At 40.1% G+C, this 22597-nt stretch overlaps 1 protein-coding gene across 12 annotated transcripts in view; it reads right to left on the reverse strand.

Annotated features, from left to right (window-relative positions):
- Window positions 1-22597, reverse strand: part of LOC308200846 (protein FAM169B-like) — a 117307-nt gene that overhangs the window by 62699 nt on the left and 32011 nt on the right. For 8 of the 12 annotated variants that reach the window (XR_013955855.1, XR_013955856.1, XR_013955857.1 and 5 more), the window contains exons 6-11: window positions 22225-22407; window positions 20117-20245; window positions 16424-16498; window positions 15163-15477; window positions 12537-12686; window positions 83-282 (exon numbers count right to left, since the gene is read on the reverse strand). Coding sequence is in view for 1 of the 12 variants with exons in the window: in XM_080607237.1 (XP_080463363.1) it covers window positions 16461-16498; window positions 20117-20245; window positions 22225-22407 (350 nt within the window). In the remaining 11 variants the exon portion in view is untranslated. Of the gene's footprint in view, window positions 1-82; window positions 283-12536; window positions 12687-14254; window positions 14440-15091; window positions 15478-16423; window positions 16499-20116; window positions 20246-22224; window positions 22408-22597 lie in introns of those variants that run through there. The other 4 variants (XR_013955862.1, XR_013955861.1, XR_013955854.1 and 1 more) reach the window with 4 other exon arrangements.

Below are 22597 nucleotides of genomic sequence, written 5' to 3' on the forward strand. Positions count from 1 at the left end.
CTCCAGAGCAACCAGTGCCTGCCTGGCCCCTTCCCCTAGTCTCGTCCCCAACACCCTAAAAGGCACCCAAGTTCAATTTTACCTATGCAACTGGGAAGCCTTGTGGGGATGCTGTCTGGCTCTGTGTCTGGGAGGCATCGTAAGGTTTCAGCAGAGGCTCACGCTCTTTGACGCAGCGTGGATGGCACTAATGTCATGCACCGGTCTTCCTGTGCACAGCAGCACAACCAGCAGCACACGGCAGGCCCCAAGGAGTTACTTATCTGGATTTAGGAAGTCCTTCTGAAAAACAGTTAAGCATTTATAGATAACAGTTCAGTAAACACACTTATCACCCTGCACAGAGACATAATTATTGATAAAATTGTACTTCTTCTCATCACCCACTGATAATTCTTTTATAATTGTCTTGCTTATTTTCACCAAATTACAGAACTGACGTGTCCCCAGCCACTTGGCAATGATGAGCCACATCCAGGAAGCAGGACTAGCTGGGGCAATTTTTTCCTTTTGAATACTTAAATTGTGTGGAAAATTCAGCCAAGGAAAAATAATCAGACAAACAAAAATTCAGAGCAACAGTAAGAGTGGAGTGCAACACTCTAACTAAAATATTTTCATAATTATTTTTCTTCTTTCAAAAATAAGATTTTAAAGTAATACCATCCTATCTTTAAATCACAAATATGTATAATAAGAATATGTATTCTGACTTGAAATGACTGGTTCTGCTTTTACTGAGGAAGAAAAGACTTCAGTGATGAGGCTGTGAGAAAAGACTTTGAGAGCAGCCCACTAAATATTACGCCTTCATCCGTTTACACAAAGGAATGCCTCGGAGGCAACGCTCTACGTGTGCTGCCACCGGACCTGAGCAGTCATAAAGCCTGCCCAAAACAAAACACCGCACCACTGAGCGCTGCCTGACGCAAAACCTCAAGTCCTTTTTGAGAGAAAAGCAACAAGGAGAGCGACAAGAGGTCTGAGGACAGTTGCCCTCAGCAGAAACCATGCCATGGGACACACGGTGTGCCCAGCGACAGCAGTGTCAGAGGCAGTGTCAGGGGCAGGCAGCTGGTGGGTAATTCTCTCCGAGGATGCCCACCTCCCAGGACAGCTTCCAAAAGCGAACGCCTCAACCCCAAAAAAGGCAGGGTTTCATATGAGGAGCCTAACAAAGGCTTCTTTCCATTTTAAACACAATCTTCTCCACATCCTACCCTCTCCCTACAGCCATAAATAATACCAGTGTATTACTTAATGATATGACTTATTTATTATTTATTTAAATGATTTATGCAGAGCCTATAGCCTTAACAACTATAACGATAACGATTCAAAAACCAGAAGCAACATGAAAAGGAGATGCTTAAATAATTAAAAGCCTCCCTCCTTTCCCGAAAGAGAGCTGAGGAGCAGTGTGTTTTTCTTTCTTTAGGTTTTTAGTTCTCCTACAAGTGAAAGGGCAGAGTGCCATTGGCTAAATGCTGGCTTAGCAAAGGAAAAACAATAAATCAGAATAACCAGTGTTAGAGAAGCTCTCGTCTAGCCTTTCCCATCCGTGCATCTCAGAGGAGGGCAAGTACCACAGGACCTATTTCACAGAAGGTGAAACTGAGGCCATGGAGGTGATGTAAATGGTCCATGGTCACCCAAAAGTTCACTTGCAAAGCTGTACATAAATCTTCTTCTCTTCCATCTGTTAGACCTCCTCCACCAAGCCACAGTGCTTTCATATTTTCTTGTCTTGATTTTTTTTCTTTCAGGTTCTCTGACTTCTCTGCATTTTCCATGTCTCTTCTTTACATCCTTCTCTCTTCCAGCCCCCAACTCCAAGCATTCCTCCTTCCCTGGCAGTCTTTCCCTCCAACCTTATCCCTCCTGGCAGTCACTTTTTACCCAATTTTTCCAAAGAGGTTTTATCCTCTGCAATTAGGCAAATACTTGGCAACTCACAGTGCAAGTGGGTAATTGAGCACAGTTGTAAGTGGATTATCATTGAAATGACTGATTTTTCACAATGCAGAAAGCTCAAGGCAGCAACAGGGTGCTTTGCAATTTAAACATTGTAAAGAGAGTGAAAATATTTTCAGGTTTCATTTTAAAACTTTCTAAATACAAAATGGAAGCCTATTCCCCAATGGCAAGGCATAAATACACACTGTAAACTCAAATCACCGAATGTTTGCCTAGTTCTATTAAGGGGAACAGATGAATTATCAGAATCAGACTTTACAGCACAGCTGGAGCAGTAAAAAATAATATGAAATTCTTAAAGATCTTCTGGACTACTCTTCAAAACAACTAAAAAGACAGAAGTGCCTTGACGTAAGTCTTGAGGTGCAATGAAAAAATTACCCTAGTAGATTGACAAGTATCTCCAAGTGAAAACCCTAAATAATTAACCTCAGAGATCTCAAAGTTTACACCTATGTTGTGGAGCATTAATAGAAACGGCCTTGAGAATTCGTTCATGGTCTTGATTGGAAATTTCTAAATCCAAACCCAACAGTTCTCTAATCTAGGGATCCTCTCTGTCAGTTTAACACAGAACTAACTCTTTAGATAAAGGAGTTTTTGAGTTTTTCATTAATTTAATTAAGAGTACAGAAAGAGAAATGCCCATGGATGTCTGAATGGTTTTGTTTGTTTTAACGTATTCAGGACACTGGACTGGTATTTGCTGAACCAGTTCAATATCCAGCCCCGCCACAAACTTTTTGTGTGACCTTGGTAAAGTCATTTAGGTCTACTCATCTACATTAGGAAGCTAATCCACCTAGATAATGCAGAGAGAGAGACAGGCACCAAAAGAGTGGGGAGGCAGACCACCTAAATTATACATAAAGATATTACTTTCTCCTACTCTTCATCTCCTCTATTGAGTATTGCTCGTTCGATGCTACATTATCTTTATGGCATAGACTTTTCTCCCACCCCCAATAGGATCCCAATTTCATACACAGTCTTGAAGTATTGCATTAATTCAAATAAAAATACAAATTCCAAATTGTTATATTTATCTCATCAGAGCTGCTTACATTTAAAAGACTTAACTGTCACAGTGAACAGCTCACAAACAACCTGCAAACTAAAAAGGAAAAATAAATACAATGTTTTGTTAAAAGTTGTTTGAGGAATGATTCGAAAAACCACAATCAACACAAGAAAACCACAGTCTGCCCAGTGACCCACTGCGAACATAAAGAGATATGAAGTTTGAATGAAAAAATTCATAACTTAATCTGCCAAACTACCTTCCTTATTCTCCGAAATAGCAAATAAAGGAAAGCATTTGTGAATAAGAACTATTTGAGACTGGAAGCAGGTACATTAGATATGGTGGACTGCAAAAGTAGACTCAGGCTGCTGGAGACAGGCAGTCGCAACAATTTCCAGTGTCAAAGAAAAATCTGGCACCTTGTTAAATATTAATAAGCTGTCAAGGTCAAAATGTTTAGGTCCTCCCAACTCAATCACTTTCATTTCTACTTCTCAGAAGCCATTCAATTGGAAATACCCTTTCCTGTCTTGCCCCTCCTCATCCTGCCATCTCGCCCAGAGCCATGTAAAATCACAGGAATATGGACAGTAAATGAGTTGGTAGCCAAATGATGGTTTTGTCTCCCCTGCCTTTGCTGGTATGTATTCTGTTATTGTTAGTGAGGCACAGAAAATGTAAATACAAGAATAAGAACAATGCAAAGAGTTGGTTTAGCAAATCTCTGCTGCATTTTCTGCAGGTTAGTGTTATTGATTACTGACACCTAAGGGTCTGACACATAATCGATAGACCTCATGACCCACATATGTGACATGGCCTGTGGGGGCTTTAGAAACAAGAATGAACATGGCAGCTCCATCCGAAGCTTTTCATATAATATTTATTTATTTATTTGCAGGCAAAGCTGTTTCTACTCAAATTACTGTCATGGTGAAAACTGGTGTCAGAGGAGTTTGCTCATTTCTTCTCCTGGTACCTGAAGACAAGAGCAACAATAATAACTGTCAGTGAAACAAAAATCAAACTCTACATCAGCAACCTAGGAGCTGACGCTCCCTTCCCTCACTAAATTAGTTACTCACAATGAGAACTAGTCATCTGAAGGAGAAAGAACTGCTTGAATAGGAGAACTTACCTTCATCTTTATGCAGGGTGCCAGAGCAGCGCAAATTAGCGTGGAAAACACAAGTTCGACATCAGATCAGAGGGGCTCTTTTCTGGTGCCCGGTCCTCAAAGCCAGATGGGGAGACGAGCTTTCTCTCTCACCAGTTTGCAGAACACCACAGCCTCCTCCAGACATAATTATTTGTCTCATCATTGTCTTCACCGAATCCAAACAGGTCACTCAGGATTACTCCTGGGTCTCAGGAGCTACTTCAGATGTGCTCATTTCCTTGCCTGTAACACTGTTTTTGGCTGGGATTTTACACTCCCAGAGCTTGCTTTCTTCTCTCAGGTGACTATCTTTACTGTTTCTGAATAGTTATTATCTTCTCTCAATACTGTTCCCTTTTGGTTTGAGCAGTCTCAGTGCTGAATTCCCATTTATGAAGACTTCAAATGAAGGCAAAGATCTGAACTTCTCCATCTGGATTTTCAGACATTACTGTTCTTCCTCCCTTTTCTCCAGCTTATTCTATCAGTTGCCCACCACCCCCACAATTTGCTTCCAGTTTGTTTGTGGTTTTGTTTCCTTTTACTGTCTGAGGGGCAAATACTATACATTAATCATCACATTGTTGTTGCGATACATTGGACATAAGCAGGCTGCTTCTGTTGGCACCTAAGATAAATGCAGGCATTTAACTTCATGAGCACAACAAACGACTGAAAGCACTCATTAGAGTTAGGGAATCCTGGCTGGAGAAAGCCGGGAGACCACGGAAAGCACCACGTCATCAGGTGGTCTGCATACGGCTCTGGGTATTCATCTTCACCCACAGAAACTGACATACAGCAGGGATGGCACAGGCTGAAGATCAGCAGGTGGGAGTCTCAGGCTAGCCTCCTGCTACTGGAGTGCTGTGCGTCTAAGGGACAGGTATTTCATTGCTTTGGATAACTCACTATATTAAGCAGATAAAGTCCAACTACTGCTAGGCACCTTCCCAATCATGGCAAGTTAATTCTCTCCTGGAGGAGCAAATCCATGCCAGAAAAAAACAGACTTTTTTCATAAGCAAGCAATGGCTTTCATACAGTACCTGCCTTTTCACAGCACTACAGCTTGCTGCCAAACCCGGCCCTGGGAAGCACTTGGTGGGGCTGTGTGAGGCCACGGAAGGCACACTGCTGTTCTTTTCCATGGGGACTTTTCAGGCCACTTCTGTCCCATTGACACTTCCCTGGCATGTTTTGAAGGAGAATATATTTCTGACCCAAAGCTACATGGGCTTCCAGTGTTCCTTCCAAAATGCACAGAAACACACTGCTAGAACCAGACAGTTCCCACCGAGAGCAAATATCCAGGACAGAAACCCAGATCTGATTGCAATCCTTTCTTATATTAACTGTCCTCCAAAGCACCTAATCTTGAGATATCAGTCAGCAAAAGTCAATTGAGAGCCTGTTGACAAGTCCCTCCACAGTCCTGTTCCCTGTGCCAGCTGCTTTGTCATGCTGGAAAGATTTCAGTTCTAATAAATTCTTTGTCAACACGAGCAAAGTTTTTATTAGGCCAGTGAAACACGCATTCCCTAATGCATGCACCATGCCACACTGCGTTGTAGAGGGGCGAATGCTGCTTCAGACGGAGGTAGAAATTAAGGACAGGAGGATGACCCGCACCCACCTGGTGGCCTTAAAGCCACTACAGTTCTTTAGTGGTTCACTACAGCTCTCACTTCTCAGAACGGTAAGGATTTCAGATGCTCACCTCCAAGCAAAGCTTGGCAATTCAACCCTTTCCACTCAGATCCCCTCCTGAGCATCTAACTGCAGTGCTGTTCTGCCCTTCCTCAATAGACGTGTTGATTCCTGATGCTGGGCAGCTTCCCCTTGGTGCTGTGCTCCATTTAAGGGTGGGCAGCGTGTAGCTTTGAGCACTCTTGGTCTGTGAATTGTTCTGAATCCTTCGGGATGGAGCATACCATATATTTTAGCCACACACATCTCACAAAAGCCAACTACCTACTTCTTTTTCTCTAGTTTTCAATTTCTTGCAAGACACTGTTATTTTATGGAGAGCTGAAAAATATCCGTAAGTAAGTCAGAGGCAAATAATACCCATTCAGTGCATCACTAGAAACCCTATGAAGATTTTCTCTTTCCACAAGACCAGCAATATCCTGCATGAGAGATGGCCTGCTGCTATCATTTCAGAGGTGCAATCTCTTTTTTTTTTTTTCCATCCTTCCTGCTGCAGAAAATTCTTCTCCATCTCCTTGTAAACACTATTTCTGCTTTACCCTGTTGTGTCACATGGGGAAACATTGCTGGGTGCAGGATCTTCATGGTATCTATTCTATGCCTCCGGGAGTTTTCCAGCAGCCAGCAATAATAAAAAAGATCACCATGGACTGTGACGTGACCAATTACAGCAGACAGCAGTTATTTATAGAAAAGTCAGCAGCACTGAAGCTTTAACACCAGCCAGTGCACCCCTCTGCTTCCCATCACCTAGTGCGTACACTAGCATCCTGCAACATCCTGTGTAGCAAGGCGTTTTAAGGCAATTACCTTGGTACCTCACAAAGCTGTGGAGACACATGGCATATGCCCACAGGACAATGAAGGGGTAGTACTGTACATGCATGGTATCTTGGAGCTGCCACAGTTTATTTCATTTTCATAAATTGCTGACCTCAGATGTCACTTTCATTCCAAAATCCTTGTCCGCCTACTCAGCAGCATAGCACGTCAGGGCACAGCACAGCCGATGTGTGTAAGACCCTGTACCACACCCCATCCTCATCCCTACCTCTTCGTAAAGTCTTTCTCATACGACCTGCTCTAAGGTCTGTCCAAATACCGCAGTACAAAGGAGGACACGCTAGCTGGGTTCCTCTCTGAACTTCCCTAATCCTTAAATTAATTAAACTAGTTGATAGAGCTTTCACTCTGCTGATGCAATCACGGGTGGGAAATCCACCAAAATGCTACAAAAATCTCAGCAACCAAGTGGGTGATGTTACTCGCACGGGTCGTATCCTGCCTCCAGGAATCCCTGCTACAAGACGGACAATGCTGATGGTCCCTAACATGTCAATGCCCGTTCTCAGAGCTGATGCACAGGATCAGGGCAGTTTGGGTCCTGCAGCTCAGGCACCTGACAGCAGTAACTGAAGAAATTCGGCTTCACAATTTAATTTTGAATTATTTTCCTTCTGGAATTTTTAATACACTGCGAGTGTAAAGCTGCTCTTGGAAACTGAGGGAAAAAGTTCATGGCCCATTTCTGAGGTGAGCATTTACAGCTGAGCACGCTGCAGAAAGAAATGCAATATTGCCATCTACTGTCCAGACCCAGTAGCATCCCCTCTCCATCTGACATACTAGCTGAAGATGAGATCAATGTTTCAGGACAAGGAATCTTTTAATCATAATGAAAATGTGTTCTTGACTGATCCGAGGTCACATTACATTAATACAGTCTTCAAAGCTTTTTTAATAATACAATTAACGATTTTTGCTATACCATTAAGACAATTAAAGACCAAAAAGCTTAAGGGGTATTGACCTATTCAGTTTCAGTTTTTAAAATAACCTCAAAGCAACACGGACTTTTTTTTTTTTTTTTTAAACACCACCACCCCCTTTAAACTCCCAGATACATAATTCTTAGATGTGTTGTTCTATTTGTGTTCATGGATATTATACTTTTAGTAAAGATTTGGATAAGCCTGTAGAGGGGATCTCCATTCTGATTAGCTAACCCCTTTTATCTCATGAACCAATAGGTCAGGCTAGGACAGCTTACACTACAGTAAGAAGAAAAACAACAACATTAATTAGTAAAGTTGAAACCACTGTTTGGTACAGAAAGAGACGTACTTCCACAAAGGAGCTCTAATTCATCGCCCTCCATTCTCCAAGCCAACATACTCATTCTCTTCCCAAACCTATCATCTCACTGAGGCACATCTGTGCCTCTGCAAATGACTTGGAAAGCTTTAAGGGAATTTAATAAAGCCTATCATACATCCTCGCTAATTTTTGCTCACAGTGAGTTCACTCCTCAGCACCGGAAGCCACAGATTCACATAGCATTTCTCAACAAGTGGTACTATGGGTCGGTTACTAAGTTTAGTGTGAGCATCCTTGGGTTCAAACTGCACCCTTAGCAGCAGTGCAGGGTGGGATGCTGGCTCTCACAAATAATCCACCAACAGGACTCAGTGGGGTCGATCTACCCAGAGGCTGTGGCTGGACAGCCAGGTCTGATGCACACTGATACGGTTGTTGTACAAATAAGGTCAGCATCAGAAAGCAGCAACACAGTGAGTCTCACCCTGGTTGAGTTCCAGGAGAGATTTTAGCCAAAATGGCATTATATCATGTGCCTGTATATCAGCTGAGTCCTATTTTCAGTTGTTTTCTTACTTTTCTTTTCTAAGGCATTATATATAAAAACTGGCAGTCCATGTTTATTTTTAAATAAGGGAAGTGAATCTGGGGTAAGTCATTTTGAATCAATTGCAGTTATTGGCAGGGTTTTGTGAAGGTAAACACACTCGTCTGAGGCTCCACGCTACTCCTGGGCAGGATACAAAAGTAGAGAAGCAGAACTGCGTCTGCGCATGAAAAATTGCAGATGAAATCAAGGGACCGTGTATAATCTATAACAACAATGAAGAACACAACTCAGCTCATGTCATCACTGTATGAGCTTATTGTCCTGGGCAGGGGTTCAACCATGAGATTTGGCAAAGATGATTCTTTCTGATCTGTGTTAAACCAATCCACTGCTACAAATACACAGAATAACCCAGCATCTAAGCTGCCAGGGTTGTGTCACCCCGCACTTCTGGTCTCTGAACAGCAGAATACTGCCTGCCTCCTGGATTTCTAATACCAGTGGGTTTTCCCCTTGGCATGGTTGTTTGTCCTGACCCTGCTAAGTTGAGAGGTGAATTAACAGAATGTCTTACCTCCCCTTCAGACACCATCGCTGGAATGGCAGGGGACAGGGAATCACCTCTGTCATTGTAATTACGTTGCATCAAAGAGACTGGCTGATCTGAGAGTGTGCCACTGCAAGGCTGTGACCAGGCAAAAGTACAGAGGAAAAATCAAGCACTTCTATTGCTTGCAACTGATGTCAGCTCTGTCTTTGGTAGAAACCTGCCTTCCCATCCCTCTGCAGGACTGCAACATCACTCTGCATGCTTAGGCCTGTAAGTCAGAAGCCAGGCAAGGCCAGAGCACAGCATGGTACATCCATCTGTTGGAAGCCAAAGGCCCTCTGAAGCTCTCAGTCTCACTCACCTCAATGAGTAGAAAGGCATAAGGTCCCTCCCTCCCACCCCCAGCATGGCAGAGCAATGTGCTTTGCGATCTATCCCAAGGATATTACCTATCGAAGTGCCGGTGTCTTTGATGCCTTAACCGTTCAGGCAGGACATGCTAAGTATCATCTTGCAGAAACTTCTGATGTCTACAGGGAGCAAGACACCTTCGTGACCTCTTCTCTTGCTATTTTGCTGGTTTTGTTCTGTGCTTCTCAGAGGTGCTCCTCCATTCCAGATGCACAAAAGGGGTCAAACTAGCAGAGGTGGCTTGTGCCAAAGGCTTTGGCTTCTACCAAGAGACACTTTAAAAGGAAGATATTTGTGCCTGTGACATGGAGCAAAGAGGGACAATATATCTTTCACTCCAATTGATTTACCCACCAACCTTCTACGCAAACAAGGATAAAAGCAGCATTTCAGTCTGCATTACAGCAGATGGGCTCTGCATGCAGCACAAGAGAAACAGCTTTAAAAAAAGACTGAGCCAGCCCCAGGATCTAGAGAGGATGGGGAAATCAGAAGGCTCCTTTGTATTGTGCAGCTTGAAGATGTCATTTACCTAAAATGCATCTTAGTTAAGATAGCTATCAAAGGCTCGGAAGAGAAGGGACATGCCAAGGAGGAAGAAACTTCGAAAGTGAGTCAGTTGAACTAATCCTTTTAGGAACAGGTTTCTTCTTCTCCCTCCCTGCAGAAAGCTGGGAGGGGATTACTGGTTCTAGGTAGGGGGATTGAAGGTATGCTGCACATCTTTATCTTCTAAAAGCAGCATGGAACTAATGCCATTAAGCCAGGGCCGCTCTGTTTACCAGAGGGCACAAATAGCTCCAAAGTGTTTCTCCGCTCATGGTCACTGACCTTTAACATACCACAGTCCAGAGAGGCTGAGCTATTAATTTACAAATCAGATGTTGTTGAATGAATACTGACATCCCCAAATGTATGGTGAATGCAACCTCTGATCTCCTCCCTGAGAATTAAAAAAGAAGTTCAACTTCATCTACATGTCAAGTGGCTGCAAGAAAAGATGGAGGTTACTGATCTTCCAAAAAAATGAACCCTCCATTTTCAATTAAAACCAAAAAGACTGCTTCAAAAACACACCACCACCAAAAAAAAAAAAAAGACAAAACACCTTCAAGGCACAAAAATTCAATAAGGCAAGGATAAAGTCTAAGGCGAATAGGGAAGATTAAGCAGGGACTTTACCATCAAGTTGGATTGCAAGAGGAAAAATTGAAAAGCAGGCTAATTACAAACTCCTAATTTTGTCTCCTGTGTACTTAAAATTTTATTGCATGCTCATCTGTAGCAAGAAATACATGAAGGAAAGCCTAAGTTAATACCAAGCAACTATCTATATATGGATACACTCTTTGTTTATGCAGTTGAGTGACAGGTTTGCAAAACAGAAATTCTATTTGTACATATTAATTTTGTCTCTCTCTTTTCTGCAACATCTGTGATATGCCAATGTTAAGAAGGTCATAATTAGGTAATGAAGGATGCTAAAATGTGATTTGAACACCCCTAAATGATTCCAATGCAACTGACCAGACTTTCTTTAGGAACATGGGTCATTTAGACAGAATCAATCCCAATTACATCAGCCAGGCACTCAGCTCTAAGGATGTCACTGAACCTTTATTTGGACACATCCAATGCAACGGTGCCAGGTTAGTCTATCTTTCAGACAAGCTAGCCCTTTTTTCCCCTAATTTTGCCTCCTACTTATAAGACAGTCTTGGATGGGTCACTTCTAATGCTCAAGTAATACTGCTGAAAAGTGGTTCTTTAGAAGCGTTTAATTTGTATTTCTAAAACTCTAAAAGTTTTCCAAAAACAAAAAAAAAACACAGCAGAAAGGTTCCAGAATTTTTAAGACGATCTCAAGCACATCCTTCAAGAACAGTTTATGAACGGTCAAACAGACCCCATAATACATTAATGTCATCATGGAGATGGGAGGGAAGGACTTTAGCCCAACTTACTGATGTGATAAACTCTAAGACTTGGAGAGAGCTCCTATCTTTTAGCAGACAGATGCATCATGCCACACTGATCATGGAGTGGGATAGTACAGGCCTGTGGAACTGGGAAATCACTCCAAAGACAGAGTTAGCTTTGGGCTTACACAGAGCAAGTGAAAGAACAGAGAGTGACTTACTTTGAAATGTCTGCATTAGCCTTTGATTAAGACGGTGAACTGCCTTTAATGGACAACTTTGTCTTTGCACCTAAGTTTTACTATATCAATTCAACTAAACTTTAAAAATTTCAAAAATTAAAATAAATAAATGAATAAATAATCTTCTGCTTTCTTCATCTGCTCTTCTCTCCTTTGGAATGGTCACATAGAAAATAGTAGCAAAGGAAGAAACTTAGCCTTTATGGCAAGTAGAACGTCTTTGCTTTTCTAATGCTGAAACGTTCACAGCCTATTACATGGCAGCTGTTATTACATGAAAAGAAAGGCACAGAAAGCACTCAGTAGTACTCTGAAGCAAAGTATGTGATAGAGGAGGGTCAGAAACAGAAAAATAAATTCTTAAATTATTTGTCAAACAATGGAGACAGAATTATCTAGTGCTGGGAATCCATGAAATGAAAAAGTCCTACCCAGGCTTCTGATGAGACAAGAGTATGAAGGGACACCATCTGGGTGCAGTTTCAATTTGTGCTACTCTGTGATTTCATCTTGGCTTCACAACTATTTGAAAACCTTTAACACCGTCCCAACTCAGGACAATCTCCACAGATACAATGAGACTGAATGGCAAACACACGACAAGCTTTACTGCACCCTAATCCTCCTCTCTCTGAACAAGTAACCTTCCTCTGAAGAAGTCAAGCCAACCCACAATGTATTTAAATCCTGGGCACTGTCTCAAGCATCTAAGACATGGTGACACTGTTAAGCTATGTAATGGTGCCATCTCGTGGTAACATTAAAATGATGCTAGATCGACTCCACATTTCAGTAATAAAGTGTGTCTATTAAAGACAACACATTAAAATAAATACATCTTAATACCTGTGTCGTATAATTTTTACAGTGCATGTTCACCACTAAGACACCCACCAGCATGAAAGAATCCTGTGATGATTTACAACCAGAGGAGTCAGCAGCTGGGAAATGCTCGCCTATAACTGTCAGGGTGATCTTAACTGGAAATGGGTCTCTTACGATGTTCAGGCTTCTAAAAGGAATTTCAAAAATTAGAAAACCTACCTGAAAAGACAAAAAGAATGAATCAAGGACTGGAAAATGTGCCTCAGAGACAGATCCAAAAATCTCAGTGCTGTTCACTGATGTCATGACTAAATCACAATCTATCCCCTCACAGAAAGAATCCTCGTGGATTAAAAAAAAAAAAAGTTGCATTTCAACCAAAACCAATGATTTCTGATACAGCAACAATGCATGAAATTGTCTGGCTTACATTACATAAAGCACCGTGATGGATGAACATAATGAAATTTCTAGCATTAAAGTTCATGTTTACTTTTTTGGAGAGTGACTCAAGTACTTTGTTTAGTTGGCACCCACCCACCCAGATCACTGCTAACACTAACACTGATGTTTAACTTCTTACTCGTAGGCCAGACTTAAGCATCTATGCCCATAAGATAAGTACTGCCATCCCTCTCTCACACACACACTTACCTTGCCTCATAAGGAGAAATGCCACCACATCAACTCACAACCACCAGATTCAAAAATAATTTAAATACAAGGTTTTGAAAATGTAAGTCCAAAAATCTGAATGCTCATTCAAACCTTTGCCAACTCTATCAGCACTCTGAAGTCATACCCATGAAAAAACACAGGTTTCTTTTAGACACAAGAATTTTCACTGTGAGAAATTTGTACTGCTTTTTCTATTACATTCTCTTATGACAGTGAAGGTATTAGATCTATTTCTGCTCCAGGCCCTCTTAGGGTTCTTGTGATCTCACTAAGAAGCGCTTCAGACTGCCAAGACCAAGCTGCAGATCCAAGCTTCTAAATGAATCAGATACCTTAAAGCACTAATATAACAACGACAAAGAAAAACAAAAAAGAAACAAAATCAATATTCAGGCTGTAAATTCTGCAAGTCAGCATTTCTGAAAGAATACAGGGCAAGAATCATACAATCATAGAATTTTTTTGCTCTCCTGCAGCCTGTAGCCCAGGAGTTTAGTACTGTTAAGGAGGACCTTAGAAGTTGTAGCTTTGAAGTCTCTCTGTATAAGATGCGAACTTATGAGCAACGAGCATTACAATTCTTGATTAATATTGTATTAAAAAAATCTGTATGTATTAAACCACACATTGAGTAAGAAAGTAGGCTGCTATGCAGGAGGACATTTGGTTTCTAGCAGTCTTTATAACATTCCCTTTGTGATGTGATGAATCAACAACCAGAAGATGAACTGTGAAGTCAGTCCTAACTGATTCTCTTTGAGACAAAAGAACCATAGCAACATGATTAAGGCTATATGTTATCAGTTTATGTTATCAGTTATATGTTTTCTTGACAGAAACTTGTAGTTTCTAAGCATAGGTTTTTGTTTTGGTTTGTTGTTTGTTGTTTTTGTTTTCTTTTTGAAGGGATATCTAGAAAGATCTGATTTCATTGCATTTCAGGTATATGGTTTACAGAGCAGCTGAACATGGGAGGAGTTACTTGGATATAGGATTAACTGATATATTGAATCACAACCTATGGTTCTTAAATAAAATCAGGGTGACAGGGATACATGTGAGGAATTATGCAATAGATGGAGGAAAAAATATACATCCCTACAATATACCTACAATGTCTGCCTAGAGAACTGCCTTCCTCAAAATGTTGAATTAGTTCCTTCTTCCAATGTAAGAATTCAGGCTGCTGAATCCATTCAGGTTCACAAAGATTCTACTGTTCATCACTGGGCCCACGTCTTTGCAAAGACTTCTCCTCCAATGGACTAAAGATCTGATCCTTAGGAGCGTCATCCTTAACCATAAATACAATAATCAAGCATTAGAAATTCCTCACTAAAAAAAAAAAAATCTAATACAGAATCAGTTTGTGGTGAATAAAATTTCTTTATCAAGCCATAACCGGAGTAATCTGGAAAAATATGTCATACTTCCACATTAATTAAATCTAAAAAATTAGGAAAGATCCTACAAGAAATACAACACACAATATGTAATCTACACAAACTGCTAAGCCCTAAAATTACTTGTAGTATGATCACAGTGCCTGAATTTAAAGGCCATTTAAGGCCTATATCTTACTCACTCTTCTGTGTACCAAACTTTTTCTGCATTAACAGAGTTTGCATAACCTCCTGTCCACCGCAGAGTTTTAGGCAGATTTTTCTGCTAGAAAAGCTCACATGAAATCAAATGAAACACCTATTGTTCTCTTTGAAAGGAAGGTTACAGTTTTCATTCTGATACCAACGAGTGTTACAGTATCTCTCTTCCATAATGCAAGATGTGGTTTCCATAGAAATATCTTCTTACATCAGTATCTACAAGCCCTCCAATTATTCCCTTTTGGACATCTCATGCAATCCATTAAAATCTTTTCAGAGCGGGGAAATAAATAGGCTCAACTGCTACTTAATTTCTTGGTAAGAAGAAAAAGAAAAGACAACTAGTAAACAAAAGCTTTATTAAGACAAAACACAAGATGGAGAATGTCTTGCAAAAAAAAATTGTATCTTACCTGAAGAAATCTCTCTGGCGTTACAAATTATGAATAGTCAATTACAACTTTTGAAGACCATACTGAGATTTTGCTGATTTTTGAGAGTGCAATTATGGCATAATTCTGAATTGTTTGGTGGCCTTGTCTCCAACTAAGTCCCCAGGACCTGAATCCTTTCTGAATCCTTTGCATTGCTGACTATTGCTTCCACCTTGTTCTATGTCCTGTCATTCAGGTCCCTGAGAGTTCAGAGTCCTTGCTATTGCTGTGTCATCTTTTTTTTCCTGTGGCATCTCCTGCCACTTTCCCAAGATCAAGAATCCATTCGACGCCCTGAAATTAGAACAAAAACACAGGGAAAACCAAATAATACACAAGCAACATAAGCAGCAACTTGATATCAGTATGAAATGCCTTTGTCAACCAAAGCCACCACAAGCAAGCAAGGCAAAAAACTTAGATGCACTGTTTGTATAGAACAGTTTCACTCCTGCTGCTCTGCCTGTGTTTCCAAAAGTGTCAGTGTAAAGAAAACTGGAAGTGCACAGAGCCTTGATCTGACTGGGTGGGCTCTGAAGCCATGACCACAAAACATAACACAAGAACGTGCACCACAGGGGCAAGCACTGCCATAGCTCCCCCAGGAGACACATATCTCGAGAAAACAAACTGATTTAATTGTTGTGCGGCAGCCAGAATGTGCTGGGGAAACAACTCCTACAGCACTTTGTTTTGCTTCCATTTCCTCTCTCCTTTTTCTTTATTATGTGAAAAAGCTTCACTACTGTGATTTCTTGTACGTTCCCCTATCTAGGCTGAGGCTCCATTCAGACCTTTTGGCCTGTCTTAGTCCTCTATCCTGCAAAAAGCTAAGAACAGTCAGTTGTGCAGCTCAGTAGTGGCATAAAGCAATTAGGACTGTAAGGAACTTGTCTTCCTCATTCTAAAGGCTCGAGCCACTACAAGCCACTGTAGAGGCAAAGGGAAAAAAAAAAAACAGTTCAATTCAGAAAGCCATCATATATGCAAACCTTGCAATCTGCTGTATGCCAGCTTGGTTACAGTTCATCACACTAAAACATTTAGTGAGAACTGGACTTCACTATTTATACTATCTCAAACCACTACTGATTAGCTATATAAATCAATGGGCCAGCAGTAAAAAAACATCTATAGTTATTTGTGATGTTTTCTCGTATTAAAACTCACTACTTCAGTAAAAAGGGAAAAGGCCACCAATGAAAAAGCAAGTCATAAAATGGCAAATTAATCACTGTACCTTATTCATCTGGTTTGCATCTGATTGTCTTTGTTTACTAGGTTGAATATTCTCCATAAGAGACTTCTTCATCCTCTGGAGAAATGAGATGAATAGTTTTGCCCCACAAAGAGATAAAAGTGAAAAAAAATGTTAGCAGACTTCCATGTAAATTTTCATGTAAAAAACAACAGAAAAATAGTTGTTGCTGTGAATGTGAATGCTACCTTCATGTGAATGCTACCTTCAACCCTCCTTGCTTTTGCTAATTAAGCAAACAAGGGTGCATGACGACACTACCACGAAAGACAACTTAAATCTGTTTGATCAAGAAACAAATTTAACAGCTTCTTGACTGGCACTTAAATATTTAAAGCTCCATTTTTGAAAGTATTCCTAAACCAACCAACTAATCTTATCACACAGAGGTGTGTTTTGTAGATGCAACCTGAACACTTCTTCAGTTACTGTATAAGAATTTCCTATCTATAAATTGTTCAAAATACGTTTTTGACTGTATTTGTCTTTTCCTAGCTTTCATCAGCCTCACAGATTAAAGTATCACATTAACAAATCAAAGAGAGCCTGTAGGCCATTTTTCCACTGTTTCAGAATAATCTTAATGATTAATAATGAGGTATATTGTCCACAATTAGCAAAGAACAGCCAAGTAGCACTAAGTAGATCTGATTTTGATTATTTGAAGAGAAAGGGAGAAAGACCAGACAATACTAAACTGCACAGACTTTACATGCACGGCCAAACCAGTGCTATTGCTCTGTTCCAAGTGAGTATTTAAACATCGTAATCTTATTTTTTACTTCTTAAGGTGAACATCTATACTAGAAACAAAATGACCCTGGGTCTTAACTTCAAAGTTCTGCTAAATTGATAATCCATTCATTGCCAGAATAGTCCTATCCTTCTTCCCTTCCAGAAAATGCAGATAGTCTGACCAACTGAGATAAAGGATTATAAGCAATCATCTGAAATCGATTAAATTCTTGCTCAGTCTGCTTATTTTTTTTGCATTAGTTTCACATTTACATGCTTTATATGTACTCCTAAACTATTTTAAAACAGCTCAACTCACTTCCTTATAGATTCTGCAGCTAGAAATCAAACAGATAATCATGGTAAATGATTCCTGTTCCTCCAATCAGCCCCAGGAGAAAAAAGTCACTATGTTCCTATTACTGGGGCTATTTGCTGTAAATAAATCTCTCCATTTTTCAAACAGTAAGAATTAACTCAGTATGAATGATTGCAGCTATGGGTGATAAAACACTAAGGAACTCTATAGATATGTGTATACAAGCAGGCAGAGATATCTGTATAAATATCACTATGTATCTGCACACATCCAAATTGAAGTACCAAGAGCGCTGCAGTTTACCTGTACAGCCACTAGATGCAGCCACATAACCTTGCAAAATTAAAAATTATGACCTCAAGGTTGCAGAAACCTTTCTGGAATACCTTTGATTGTAAAATTCTTACAACAGCATTAACTGTATTCATTCCTCTCGAAAGACACAATATAATATAAAGAGATTTTTTTTTTCTTTTTTTTCCCCAATAATTTTGTTCCAAAAGATAGCATTGCAAATGTTGACAGGGATCTAAGAAATCACAGCAGAATAAGGCCCATCTATTTTTGGGGTTGTTGCCATAGATTCGGATTGGAGCTGACGATGTTGAATTACATTGCGTTTTTCTTTCTACATAAAGAGCACATTGGAATGAAACACTATGTTCCCAAGTGACCCCATATTCAAATGAGTGTGCCCATATGAAACAACAGGTAAGGGTACAACTCAGTTTCCATTCTACGCCACATCACTTTCCTCTCTGTGACTCTACACCGCATCTCTAGAAACACAAATTTCTCTTCGGGTATACAGTAAGCAGCATGACAGGTCCTCCTGCATAGCACATGATTCCTGCAATCAGGAAATATTTCTGCTTTATCTACTATCTGCTATCAGACAGCAGGAAGCCCTGGAAAATTCTCATTATTTCCTCACCAGCTATCAGACAAAGCTATGCAGGCTTTACATTTCTTTTAAGACAAAGCAAAACCAAGGAAACCCTCCCCTAGTCTTAGCAGGTGTTACCTGTCCTGTGCTCTCCCTTGGTAATTTCCTGGGTACATAATATTCACGGTACAAACACGCAAGTAAATTCCATAGGTAAAATATATGTGATACCTATATTACAGTTTTAAATACTATTTGTGTAGAGGGTTGATTTTCCACTGAGGACAGTGGAAATAAAGCCTGTTCAGCACATTCTGTGCAAAGGGAAGTGCTGCCCAGTGAGCTGTGCACCAGAGTGCAGAGTAACATTTAAAAAGCAGATTTTTATTATATATTTTAGTGCCAAGTTCACTTGGCTTCTCCTCTCTTCCACTATCAAGATCACGCTGCAGTTCACAATCTATATATCAGACAGCCCCCTGCCATCCCCCACCCCTTACTCTCCCATTCTAACATTTCTAGTTTAGACTTCTCCTCCTTCCTCTTTTTGTAGATAAAAATACCTAACTTCTATCCCCTCAAGGCAGTTCCCAGGCCTCACGTGCATTTTTTACTGACAGCCACCCTGATGGAATTACATTTACCTATGTTTTGGGTTGTTTCTCTTTGTTTGTTTGTTTTTGTAGAAGATGGCAAAATGAAAAATGAAATTATGCTCTCCTCCAGGATCTGCTTTCTTTTTGATGATCTGATCACAGTTCTCTTCAATTGCCATTAATAAACTGAACTGAGCAAGATGGATTAAAGGAAAAAGCAACACCAGATTTTGTTGGTTTAAAGCATGAGGAACATAAATTTAACGGCTTCAGAGAAAATCCAGCCTAAGGCAAAATTCTGGCTTAACTCTCCTGTGGGGTTCTGCAGACAAGATGAAATGCAATGTCTCAGCTGAAGGTCCCCAAGCCAGCACAAAGTAGGATAGATGTGGGAAGGGATGGGAGCAATTTGCTCTGCAGCACTCCTTGCTGCACTTCCAGAAAGAGACAATGTGTGCCCTTCTTTTGGAATCTACCGCTGATCACAGCTTGTGTGCAGGCAGCAGAGGGGGCCTGGCTGGATCCCCAGGCCAGCTGAACAGACTACATCAACAAGATCCCCATATGAACTGTCAAAAGGGTTTCCTACTCTGTCACTATCTTTTATGAAGCAGGCAAGAAACGCTCCCAGCAAGAAGGATTTACCCTGTAGGAGAGTATTTGAATCTTCCAAAAGCCGTAATGAAAATGTTTGTGTTTCCATCCAAGAATGGTACTGGCAGCAAATTGAAGGTAATTAAACACATTGCCCACTGACAATATAAATTTATCCTTTGTAATAATTGCAGAGGAACAACCCCCTCTCCATAACCCAGACATTGTGTTGTGCAACAGGAATTTTTTGGGCTAACTTCTACCCTGCTGTAAATGCACTGTAATGGGAGTTACAGACACTCTATGCCAAGACTGTGCTTTGTTCAGTATCTCTCAGATGCTCTGTAGTTCAATTTCATTACCTCATAATTTCTAAGAATTGTCCTGTTTATTGGGAAAACACCAGTGAACTCGACTACACACTCGGTAGTTTCTCCAAGTGCAAACAACAGAAAAACCATCTTTATATTATCACTGCCTAATCCTTGATTTTAATTCATATCTTTATATAACTAAAGTGGCCAAGTTCACACTATTTAACTCACTTCCTGAAGGGGATGACTCCATCTGAATTTTTAACCAGATATTCACTCGCTGGCTCCAATCTCCTGGTGCTTCCACCTCCCACAGTCGCTTCTGCTCCTCAGGATAAGTCTGCAAGAATTTCTGGCAAACTGAACAGGAGAAACCAAAGGGTAAAAGCATGAATGGATGAAAAGTACAGCGGAAGAGGGAGTCTATTCTATCCTGGAAATTCTCTGAGACCTACTTGGATTAGTTCCTTTGGAAATCTTTTCTTCCCTCTTCGCATCTTCCTTTCTTTCCTTTTAGGTGGAGCTTTTAGGAAAAATGTATGTGGAATGGCCCAGACATGAATGACTGAATTCTGTCCATCAGCTTCAGTCTAGATTACTTCCTTGTGAGCACAGAAATACAATGCTTCTGGAGGCCTTGCATCGCAGAACTACCTCCAGACACTTAGCAGGTTTGAGATTAGCAGCAGTGTGGGGTTTTTTGCCCTCACTACTCTGAAATGAATAGTGCTTCAGTATCTTCCAGCTTTAATGGTTATGAATGCTACTTTATTTTCTATTTATATATAAAAAAAATCATATCAGATTGTTCTTGCATCAATACCACCCTCCATTTTATTACTGCTACTTATGCTTCATTGCTAGGGTTCATTTACTTCTTTGGATTGCGAAAACAGGAAATAGGAAGAACTAATACAGAAATAACAAGGCTACCTGTGTCAGATGCATGGTCACCTTTAGAAACCATATTCCCACAGATTCCCACCACTGCTTGTACACTGAATATTAACATTTGAGTATACAATCAACTTTCGGTTTGGTTATCTTATCAAATTGAAATCTGTCCCATTTAGCAGTTTCCCTAGGAAGTCTGCAGAACCAAGAGGAGGAATATTTTGCAAGATAAATAGTTCGAAAAATTTAATGCAGATTTTAAAACTTCCCTTAACCAGGACTCTATCAGTTCTATCATTTGTAAAACAGGAAGATGATTTCTGCGCTCTCCTCAGTCCGCTGCAGTCCATCACACTGCAGTATGAATTTAAATGGGTCATTTACCTTCAACGTTCAGTTGAGTTTAACAGTGGGATGTTGAAACCAAAACCCAATCTCTGTTAACATAACATCTGTTTTACAGTAATGAACAGATCACTGTCATTAATTTTATCCAAAGATATCCATGCTAAATTACTCATTTCAATAAAAGCTACTGAAAGTAACATATATATAAAGATATAGATGTTTGCTAAATGTCTCTTTGCCTCATTTCAGGCATCTATAGAATATTTTTATTATACATTTACTATACAATATATTATTATACAATTATACATAGCATACTAGTGAAAAGTGTGCACATTTTATACACAGTTTTAGAGCAAAGGTTGCGATCTTTTGTCCAAGTATGAGATCGCAGTGCCAGTGAAAGGAAAAATAGGCAACAACTTCAATGTACTCAATACGTAGACTCTGTACCACAAAGAGAGAAACTAACTTTTTTAGAAAAGCGTTCCTCCAAAGAACAAAGTTTTACAAATAATGTTATCAGTGATATTTTCTGTAAATTTTACTAGCAAAAACTCCAACCTGAACACAGAGAAGATATATAACTACTTAGCAATCTTTTGAAAGGGGCAAATGTTCAAAGACGGACAATAATGAAAAAAGTACTGATGAGACTGGATGAATGAGCAGAACCCAGGTATGCAGTTTGTTAAATATAATTTCTTACAAATGCAGTATCTACAAGAGCATTACGTGCATAGTGTAGGCTTGACAACATCTTATGACTCTTCTCTCTGGTGTTAAACAATGTGTAAGTCACTGTTGAGGGCAATGACATAGTTCTATTTCTAAGACACGGTGAGATAAGAAGGCAAACTTTCATATAACTGGTATGGGTTTTACTCTTCTAATTGACTTAAATAAATACTGGCCTACCTTTCTACACGAAATTCCAGATGTCTCAAGAAAAGTAATCAGTTGCATACTAAAAACAGTTAAGTTCAGACAAGTGCACTGAACACTCTCATACAGTTAAGAAAATCCTACCATGACCATATTGAAATTTATACATTATGCATGACCCTTACCTAACGTTTCCACATCAAACAATTTACCTTGATACATGGCAGCAGAAATAGGGCAACTGATCCCCAAGGCATCCTCAGCCTTGAAAGACTGACAGAAATCGTGCAGCATTTTCATCCCCAGGCCACCTCTTCTGTATTTTCTCTGGACAAATATAGTATCCAAAACGGGCAGCAAGTAACATTGACTGGTAGTACCATCACATAGGCTCCCTGTAAAATAGACATGGAAAAAAAATACATTAATTTGAAAACAAAACTAGTATTGCTGCAGTAACTAACTGCTGTGTGATTCTAACCACAAACATTGCTTTGATACCTCACCACAGGCTATAAGGCTGCCACCTACTAAAGTGCATTTGCGTAGACAGTAGTGATTCCAAAGAGAAGTAAAACACTTTCC

Source organism: Anser brachyrhynchus (genome assembly GCF_964034855.1).
Source record: "Anser brachyrhynchus genome assembly, chromosome: 11".
Lineage (NCBI taxonomy): Eukaryota > Metazoa > Chordata > Aves > Anseriformes > Anatidae > Anser > Anser brachyrhynchus.